The 10,252-nt window shown below is 55.6% G+C and overlaps 1 protein-coding gene across 1 annotated transcript; it reads right to left on the bottom strand.

Moving 5' to 3' along the window:
* Positions 1–3,247: 3,247 nt before the first annotated feature.
* Positions 3,248–9,319, bottom strand: LOC119517784 (testisin-like). The gene is made up of 6 exons (XM_037814778.1): positions 9,253–9,319; positions 9,134–9,160; positions 8,776–8,941; positions 7,805–8,088; positions 3,923–4,077; positions 3,248–3,572 (listed from the first exon to the last, which is right to left on the bottom strand). Exons 1-6 carry the CDS (start codon positions 9,317–9,319, stop codon positions 3,333–3,335), a joined length of 939 nt encoding a protein of 312 aa, XP_037670706.1. The 3' UTR covers positions 3,248–3,332.
* Positions 9,320–10,252: the final 933 nt, after the last annotated feature.

Below are 10,252 nucleotides of genomic sequence, written 5' to 3'. Positions count from 1 at the left end.
ACCCCTCTTTCCAGCACAGGACACGGCCTCACTGGGTGGATGTGGGTTCGGCTCCGTGTCAGGCCCTGCTAAGAGGTGGTCTTTACAGGACCCCTAGGGACAGCGGCCCCCTCTGACCACCCCGAGAGCTCGCGGCCTCCCTGCCCGCTGGCTGCCCTGGCACAGGCCCCGCAGCTCCCCTGGGGCAGCTGTCCTTCCCCGAGGCAGGCGGGGGAGGAGGGTCCGAGGTCACCCGCTGGCTCCTGGGGCTGAGCCGTGGATGTGAATGGACACCAGGGTGGGCTGGAGCTGCAGAAAAAACCCACCCAGGCCCAAGGAGGATGGAGCTGAATAGGCTGAACTGACCCCAGAGGAAAGCAAGGAAACCACGGGACAGCAGACAACCTGGAAAATTCCAGCTGGTACCCTCGGAGCTTCCAGAGGGTTTTACAAGCCGTAAAGAAGAATCGCATGGGACCAGAGCCACCAGGGAAGAAGAAAGAGGTTGTGGAAGTTACAAATGGGATTGCTGTTGAAATAAAACATTTTAGCAGAAGGTGGAATAAGCAAATGGAGGCAACTAAAAAATGAATTGATAAACTTGAAGAGAGAGAAATTTCCAGAAGTTTCAGCCAAAAAAAAAATATATAGCGGATTGCACAAGAGAAATGTGCAGACGTGGAGGGGACGTTAGTGTGGCCACACATTGGTGATGGTTGACACTGGGTGACAAGGAGGCGCTGGGTGTCCTCCCGCTAGTCTGTCTACTTCTGTGAATACCCTTAAAATTCCACAGTAAAAAGCGTTCCAAGTGAAATAATATAAAGGGTTGAGAAGAGACGAAGTCCAGCCGGCTCGGGAAGCCCCATCAGGAGGAAGGGCCGGCAGGCACCTGGCGGGGGTCGCGGGTGTCCAGGTGTGTGCCCAGCGTGTGACCTTGCCTGCGACGTGACCTTGTGAAGGTGGAGACGTGCTCCTCCTGCGCTGCGGCGATGGCAGACTTGTCGTCACCCAAAAAGGAACATCCTGGACCCACCTGAACATGGCTGGGAAGTCTCGTGGCCCTTCTGGGTCACCTGCCTGCAGGGGTTTTGCATGCTTTCTCTCCCAGGTCCCGCGAGCAGGGCAGGGCCCCGGAAGGGGGCTGATGGGGGTAGGTTCCCCTGGCCGCTGGCTGAGGATGCCGAGAAGGGCTGCTCTGACGCCCTCAGTTAGATTTGCTTTGAGAAGCACTGGCTCTTGCGTGATGCCGTCGTCTCCAGGAGCTCTCGGGGGCCGTTTCTGGGTGCAGACTTCGAAACCTCCAGCAGGCGGCGTGTCCGTGTGGCTGAGTAAGAAATGCCCCCGCGCTGGGGCTTCGCCCAGCAGGCACCTGCTCTCCCAGGCTCTGGCGGCGCGTCTGAGACCCGGGTGCAGGCGTGGCCAGGGCCGGCTCCCTCCAGCTGTCCCCTTCCAGCCCCGGGGGCCCCGGCCGTTCCTTGGCTCTGGCAGTGGGACTCCGACTGCCCCCGTGGCCTGTCCCCATGTCTGGGTCTCTGTGTCCGCATGTCCGTCTTATTCTAAGGAGAAGGGTCCCCCTAATCCATGATGACGTCATCTCAACAAATTACATCCGCAAGGACCCTGTTTCCAAATAAGCCGCACACTGAGGTTCGGGGTGGCTGTGAATTTTGGGGGACACTGTTCTGTGCGGTGCCTTCATCCCGATAGGGCATCAGCGAGTCTCATGAAACTTGTTTCCTTTGCAGACTTCAAAAGAGACGTCACTGCTCACGGACATATTTTGCTACCTGTGAGCCAGGCAGTGTCCCAGCAGGCACGTTCCACATGTATATTCCAATGAGGGGAGATAAGGAATGTCACTTCTGCATCTCCTTTCTGGGTGTGTCTGCAATTTTGTTGTTCTCTATGTTTATTTTTAGAATAAATCTGGGTAGAAATTGCACACAAGATGGAAGGAGATGGGGAAATACTAACATCCGACAAACCGTATCCAAGCTTGCTCCCCAGAGCCAAGTTTGAGAGGTGAAAGGCCGGTGGGGTGCATGTGAGGCCCCCCCATGTGGCCCCAGAGGCTGCAGCCAGCTCTGGCTCCCTTTTCCTAACCTCCACCCAGGGGCGCCGGGCGCTGCAGTGCCACGTGTGAAGCAGATTTGTCTGGTTTTGCCAGCTGGAGGCCTCGAGCAGGTCATTCAGTCCTTGGGGTCCTGTGTGCTCTGCTGTAAAATGGGGCTCATGCTGGCACCCCAAGAGTCGGCAGGTGAGATGTATGTCACGTGCTTGGCCTAGGCCCAGGCCCATGGGCTGAGCCCAGGCAGTTGGGGGAGGGGCTGTGTTCCAGCTGGACTCGGGTAGGGCAGATATGGGGTGGGGGGCTGGAGACAGGCAGGGAGCTGCGGCGGGGTGGTGGGTCGAGACAGCCTGGGCTTGGGGCACCGGTAGACTGTGGGGGGGATCTGATCCCAGCACAGCCCTAGTAGCCCTGTACTCCGGCCTGTCTCTGGGGATCCCACCCCTGGGACTCCTAAGCACACACCCAGACCCCAGCCCCTTCACGCTTCCCCCAGACCCCAGTGAGCAGCTGCATTTTGTGATGTCTGGGGTCTCTCTTTGGGTCACAGAGAGGCGTCACTTGGCACTGCTCTGTCCTGACCCCTCTGGCATTCTTTATGGGGAACCAGGAAGCTTGTCCACCCATCTCAGCTGCTGTGCTCCGAAAGGCAATGAACCCCACTCCCCAGGGCGAGCAAGTCCCCTGGGAGGAAATGGGCAGCGTAAATGGCCCTGTCTGCTGAGCCTGTAAGGAGGGGACAGGCCGCTCAGCCCAGGGTCACTGTGATAAAGGAGGGCAGGTCTGAAGGGCCATGGGGGTGGACGCATGTTTCTTCCTCCCCTGCCTCGATGTCCCCACTGGTGCTTCCTGGGACGATCCCTTAAATAAACTACCCACACCCAAGCCTCAGCCCAGGGCTGCCTTCAGGGTAAGGCCAGGAGCATCCAGCATCCAGAGCAGTTTCCCACACGGCACCCCCCGCCACCCAAAGACCCTGCAGCCCCTGACGTCCTTCCCTAATCCCTTGTTCCCACTAAACTAACCAGGGTGGGCTCTGCCGTTTGCACCCACAGCCCTGAAGCTGGCAGGTGGGTGAGCAAAGATTTAGGCATTAGGGGCGGGGCTGGGGCTGCACTGGACGTGGGTGAGGGGCGGGGAGGGGTGGAGCAGCCACAACCTCTTCAAGGCGTCACCTCGAGCATGCACACGTATTTATTAACAGAAGAGACAAACCTGTCACAGCAGGTGGCCCCGACCGTGGGTGCCCCGTGCCCACCACCCCTGGCGGGCTCCTGTGGGCTCAGAGCAGCCACAGGAGGAAGGGCGCCCAGAGCAGAATGGGGACCAGAAGCAGCTGGCCGGGGTCCACACGGGGCAAGCCGCTTCCAATCACCAGGCTCCTGATCCACTTGAAGTGCTCACTGATGTTGGTGTAGACACCGGACCAGTTGGGCCGCCCACAGTCCACTCCCCAGCTCATGACTCCGATCTGAAACCACAGCCCGTCGGCGTCACAGACCAAGGGGCCGCCCGAGTCGCCCTGGGGAGCAGCGAGTGTGAGCCCGGCCCGGGGCAGGCGCGGGGGTGGGGGGGCAAGGCCCGGGGTGCAGGAGGGACGGTGGAGCCGGGCAGCCTCGGGGGCAATCCCCAGCCCCAGTCCCTGGCAGCACCCGAGCCTCAGTTTCTTCACCTGCAAAGTGGAGCCACAGTCCCACCCCCCATGGTGGGGGAGGATCGGATGGGGTACAATTCAAGGGAAAGGAGAAGCCAGGGGCACGCACTGGGTCTCCAAGGGCTGTGCGTGTGTTCCACGGATAACCTCTGGGGTTGGGAGGGGAGGGACACTTGGGGTCAGCAAGGCCCTGGGGGGCTGGGGCGGGGGACACTCACCCTGCAGGAATCACTGCTTGCATTTTCACTGCCAGCACAAAAAATGTCTTTCTCCATGTCAAAGAGGAAATCGGGCTGTTGTTGCAGGTTATGACAGGCAGAGATATTTATGATGGAGACCTGCACTTCCTGAAGCCTATAGGGAGACTTCTCTACTGTTGGGGACAGAGAAAGAGGCAACCTGAGCGTCTCCTCTGCCATTGGGGGAGGGGGCACAGGCTGCAGGGGCCTCCCTGGGAAGTGGCCCTTCACGGCTCCCCAGCTCCATCCCAACACCCAGCACACTGTGGGGCTCAGCAACGTCACAGAAAGACCAAACGGGGGGACAGCCGGTTACCGCTCCTCCCTGGGGCTCAGTTTCCCTCTCTGTGAAATGGAGATGAAGGCCCTGGCCTGAGCTGGGAGGAGCTCCTTGGCTGAGCATGCACCACGAGGGCCGACGAGGCAGAGACGACTTTCTGCAAAATACAGTCCAGGTGCAGGATCCGGGTGCCAGACCCCACAGGTCAGAAAGGAGCAGAGAGAATATTTTAAGACTTGTTGGTAGAAAATGTTTCAGATTTTATAAGACAGGAATCTGACACATCCAAGAAGCTCAGTGGGTGCACAGGAGGACCAACACAAAGAGTGTCACACCAAGACACATCATAATTAAACTGCGAAAAGCCAAAGACAGGGAGACCCTGAAAACAGCAGGAGAGAAGCAACTCATCACGTACAGGGACCCTCAATGAGATTCGCTGATTTCCCTTCAACACCACGGAGGCCAGCAGGCAGAGGGAATACAAATTCAAAGTGCTGGAAGAAAACACTGCAAACCAACAATTCTGTATCCAGCAAAACTAATCCTCAAAAATGAAGGACAAATTCAGACATTGCAGATAAACAAAAGCTGAGAAAGTTCACTGCCCTACACGAAACGCTAAAGGGAACCCTACCAGCTGATACTAAATGACACTAGAGAGTAACTCAAAGTCATACATAGAAATGAGGGACAGTGGTAAAGGTAACTACAAAGATAAGTATAAAAATCAGTGTTTTTGGTGTGTAACTGCTCTTTTTTCACTATATGATTTAAAGACGAATGTATACACAATAATTGTAAACCTTGATCAACAGGCCTTCAATGGGTAAAGATAGAAATTATGTCAATAACAACACTTCTGTTTAGCATTGTACTGGAGTAGCCAGAGCAATAAGGCAAGAAAAAGAAATAAAAGGAATCCAAACTGTAAGGGAAGAAGTTAAACTATCTCTATGCTCAGATGACGTGATCATATAAAGAGAAAATTCTAGGGGATCACATAATAGTATTAGTGCTAGCAGATGTTTTCAGCAAATTTGCAGGATCAGTCTCTCCAAACCTCAACCAGTTGCATCCCCGTGCCCTGTATGTCAACACCCCTTTTCAACATGATGAAGTTAGAATGCTCATTGCCCAAGTATTGCTGAAGATTGAGAGAATGATCAAATGAGAGGGAGGAGTTGTAACTGAGAAGATAGGATTTAACAAATAATTATGAATACTGAATCATTATATAAATATTTCCTTTTAGTCTCTAAAGTATTAGAACAGCTAGAAGGGAGTATCTGAAACTGTGGGACTGTAACACGTACTATACTTTGAAATTCGCTCTATTTCTACTTGTGAAACTGTACTTAGAAATTTATCACTTTTCTGCATATATGTTATATTTCCCAATAAAAAATGTTAAAACAAAAACTTGCAGGGAAAAAAAAACAACCCAAAAAGTCAGTTCTATTCTATATATTAACAATGAACCATTTGAAAGTGAATTAAGCAAACAATTCCATTTACAATAGCATCTAAAAGGATGAAACACTTAGAAATAAATTTAAGCAAATGCAAGACTTATTTCACTAAAAACTACAAAGCGTACCTCAAAAAATGTGGAGAAGACCTAAATAAATGGAGAGACATCCCATGTTTTAGGACTAGAGGACCAAACATTGTAAAGATGGCAACACCCCCAATGCGAAATACATATTCAATGCAACCCCTCTCAATATCCCAACAACAATTTTGGCAGAAATGGAAAAGCCAATCCTGCAATTCATATGGACTTGCAATGGGCCCCAAATAGCCACAGCAATCTTGAAAAAGAAGAGCAGAGGTGGAAGACACACAATTCCTGGTTTCAAAGCTTACTACAAAGCTGCAGTCATTGAAACAGTGTGGTCCTGGCCCAAAGATAGACACATAGACTGATAGACGGAATTGCGGATGAGGAGATAAACCCTCACATTATGGTCCATTCTTTTGTGACAAGGTGCCAAGACCACTCAATAGGGGAAAGTGTGGTCTCCTCAACAAACGGCAGGCAGATAGCAGGGCATGCTGAAGCCAAAGAATGAAGCTGGACCCCTTCTTCCTGCCATCGACGAAAAGTAACTTGAAATGGGTCAAAGACATTTATGCAGGAGCTAAAACTAAAACTCTTAGAAGAAAACATGGGGGCAAATCTTCATGACCTTGGGTTTGGCAATGCACTCTTAGATATGACACCAAAAGTACAAGCAGCAAAAAAACACAATTAAACAGATGGCACTTCCTTGAAATTAAAACTTTTGTGCATCAAAAGACAGTATCAAGAAGCGAAAAGAAAATCTACAGAACGGGGCAGAATATTTGCAAATCATTTATCACATAAGGGTCTAGTATCCAGAGTGTATAGGAACTCTTACAACCCAACAAGAAAAAGACAAACCACCTGATTAAAAAACAGACCAAGGACTTCAATAGACATTTCTCCAAAAATATACAAATGGACAGTGAGCACAAGAAAACATGCTCAACATCATTACCGATTAGGGAAATGCAAATCAAAACCTCAATAAGATACCACTTGGCATGACCATGAAATAATAAGAAGAAACAGAAAATAAGAAGTATTGATGAGGATATGGAGAAACTGGAACCCTTGTTGATTTCCGGTGGGAATGTAAAGTGTGTAGCTGCTGTGGAAAACAGATTGGTGGTTCCTCTAATTCAACTTAGAACTTCCATATGACCTGGAAATTTCCTTCCCGCATAAGTATCCGGGAGAACGGAATACTGGTGTTCCCACAGACACCGGTCCACAGTGCCCAGAGCAGCTCTAGTCACACCAGCCACGAGGTGGTAACAACCCAAACGTCCCTTATTGGGTGCGTGGGATAAACCCAATGTGGGGAACCCACACAGCGGAGTATCACTCTACCAAAAAAAGGGATGAGGTGCTGGCCCAGGACGCACGACAGATGAACCCCGAAAACATGCTGAGTGAAAGAAGCCAGACACAAAGGGCACAGATTGTTGGTTCTGTTTCCATGAAATGTCCCGGATGGGCAAATGCTTAGAGACAAAGGAGATGAGTCTGTGCCTGCGGCTGGTGTCAGAGTGCGGGAACTGGGTGACAGCTGAGGAGTGCGGGGTTTCTTTCTGGGTGATGAAAATGTTCTGCAATTAGATAGTGGTGATGGCACACAATTTGTGAATATCCTGAAAAGTGCCAAATTGCACACCTGAGAGGAGTAGATTTTATGGTTTGTGGAATTACATCTCAGTAAGAAAAAACAACTCCTGTGGCGTCTCTGACAACGTGGTCCCCGAACCCCCACCCCCTGCGGGCTGGGAGCCGGCCGCCCTGTCAAATGCCCGCTTCTGCCCCACAGTGTCCAGAGGAAATGGACACGAAGCAGGTGGTCAGCACAGACCCGCCCTGGCAGCTGGGGGCAGGTGGGGAGAGGACGCTCAGCAGGCCAGCAGGAGGGGCCCTGGCTTTGTGACCGACCACACGGGGGGCTGCTAAGGCTGGTGCAGCAGGGCACACGTGGACAGGGACCACGCCCTCCCCCAGACCCTGCTGTCCCCAGCCTCACACTTATTCTCTTGGGTGAACCCCCAGCCGGTCACCCAGCAGTCCGTCCTGTTCTGGAACTCGGAGGAGGAGGCCCGGAGGCAGACGGGCTGGATGTGACTCTTGTAGGAGACAGAGGAGGCCAGCTTCACCAGCGCAATGTCGTAGGGAGGGGCCCCCAGGTACTTGGGGCTCAGGATGATACGCTCCACCTGGTAACGGTTGTAGTAGGCCTGCAGATTCCACAGGGACGGGTAGGCAGTCAGCTCGCCGAACTGCACCGTCCACTGATAGGGGTCGTTGGACCTGCAGAAGGAAGAGCAGCCGGGGGCCGTGGCTGGGGGGCTGCACTGGAGCACACCTGTGGCTCTCCACACCCACTTGCTCGTCCTGCTGTCTGAGAGGCCACCGTCAGCGAATGAGTCTCATAGGCCACAGGGTCCCCAGTGGAAAGGCCGTGAGCCCCGACAGGCCACAAGTTACCCCAGGACCTGCAGCAGCAGAGCAGGAGGGCACGGCTCTCCCCTAGTCTCCCCTCCCTCCCTGGGCCCTCTAGGTAGGTAAACTGAGGCCGTCCTCCAAGGACACCCCTATGTGGCCTGAAAGGGAAGGAGCAGATCCAGAGGTGCCCACGTGGGACACGCAGCAGGATGGAGATCAAACAGCTCCCTGAGGGTGGCCTCCCAGGCCAGGCCGGGCTCCCTGAGCCCACCTCTTACTCGGCTAAGTCACCCCCACGCCCCAGCACACACCCCCAGCAAGGTGGACCCCTGAGGGACAGGATGCAGGCACCACTGGGTAAAAGGAAAAGAAGGGCAATATACACATAGTATGTGGGAATGTTCTGGAAGAACATTTTGGAAGAAACTGCCCAGTTCTCTCTGGGGACACCAACTCGTGAGGCTCAGGATAAGTCCAGTATACATCCACGGGCAGCCCCCCGTCCCTGGTGCCCAGGCCGCCCCTCTCGTCCCACCCCCTTCCTAGACTCACGATTCGAAGCAGTGCGCGGCCGTGAGCACCCAGCGGCGGCTCAGCAGGCTGGCCCCGCACACGTGGGCTTTCCGCAGACGCAGGCTGCCCTGCCATGGCCAGCGCCCGCGCAGGGAGCGTCTGCCGCCCACCACGCGCGACTCGATATCCCGGTGGCCGCACGGCGCTGGCACGGACAGACGGACACGCGGCTGAGCTGGGCACAGGCCGGGCCCGCCGCGCCCCGAGGGCGGGAAGGGGCTGCCCGGGCACCCGCGCGACCCCCCCAGGGCCGTGCCGCGGGCGGGAAGGTGCCGCCGGGGACCCCCACCCCGCCCGGAGCGCAGGCGCCCGCCCTCCCCCGGGTCCCCGCCGTTACCTGAGAGCACCGCCAGCTCCTCGGAACCTGCGGGGCGACAGCAGAGGGTGAGGCGCCCCGCGGGCCCGCCCCGGCCGCGACCCCGGCCCGCCCCGGCCGGCAGCCCCGCCCCGGCTCACCCGCGCCCCCGAGCCCGACGCGGCTCAGCAGCAGCCACAGCAGCAGCCGCGCGCCCCGCGCGCCCATGGCCGCCCCCGCGCCGCCGCGCGCCCCTCCGCGCCCTCCCGCTCCGGGCGCCCCCTGGGGGTGAGGGTCCGGGCGCGGGGCCCTGGCCTGGAGCCCCCCGCGGGACGGCCCCGGGGCCCCACTGGAGGGGGTGTCCCCCGGCGCCAGAGACCACGGCGGTCAGAGCCTTTCTCCTGCGCAACTCAGGGGTCCCGGCGGCCCCTTGCAGCCCCTTCCCCCACCCACCACTTCCCTCGGGAACAAGGGCCTGGCGGCAGCTGGGTCCCCTCTTTCCAGCACAGGACACGGCCTCACTGGGTGGATGTGGGTTCGGCTCCGTGTCAGGCCCTGCTAAGAGGTGGTCTTTACAGGACCCCTAGGGACAGCGGCCCCCTCTGACCACCCCGAGAGCTCGCGGCCTCCCTGCCCGCCGGCTGCCCTGGCACAGGCCCCGCAGCTCCCCTGGGGCAGCTGTCCTTCCCCGGAGCAGGCAGGGGAGGAGGGTCCGAGGTCACCCGCTGGCTCCTGGGGCTGAGCCGTGGATGTGAATGGGCACCAGGGTGGGCTGGAGCTGCAGAAAAACCCACCCAGGCCCAAGGAGGATGGAGCTGAATACGCTGAACTGACCCCAGAGGAAAGCAAGGAAACCACGGGACAGCAGACAACCTGGAAAATTCCAGCTGGTACCCTCGGAGCTTCCAGAGGGTTTTACAAGCAGTAAAGAAGAATCGCATGGGACCAGAGCCACCAGGGAAGAAGAAAGAGGTTGTGGAAGTTACAAACGGGATTGCTGTTGAAATAAAACATTTTAGCAGAAGGTGGAATAAGCAAATGGAGGCAACTAAAAAATGAATTGATAAACTTGAAGAGAGAGAAATTTCCAGAAGTTTCAGCCAAAAAAAAAAATATAGCGGATTGCACGAGAGAAATGTGCAGACGTGGAGGGGACGTTAG

This window comes from Choloepus didactylus, chromosome 21, assembly GCF_015220235.1.
Source record: "Choloepus didactylus isolate mChoDid1 chromosome 21, mChoDid1.pri, whole genome shotgun sequence".
In the NCBI taxonomy this organism is placed as follows: domain Eukaryota; kingdom Metazoa; phylum Chordata; class Mammalia; order Pilosa; family Megalonychidae; genus Choloepus; species Choloepus didactylus.
Note: the sequence above shows the minus strand (reverse complement) of the source record. Positions and strands in the feature narration are given on the sequence as shown.

Coding starts and splice junctions, on each gene's coding strand:
- LOC119517784 (XM_037814778.1), bottom strand. CDS start 9,319: ATGGGCGCGCGGGGCGCGCGGCTGCTGCTGTGGCTGCTGCTGAGCCGC. Junction 8,942..9,133: donor GGAGCTGGCGGTGCTCTCAG/GTAACGGCGGGG, acceptor TGTCCGTGCCAG/CGCCGTGCGGCCACCGGGAT. Junction 3,573..3,922: donor CAAGCAGTGATTCCTGCAGG/GTGAGTGTCCCC, acceptor GCTGCTCCCCAG/GGCGACTCGGGCGGCCCCTT.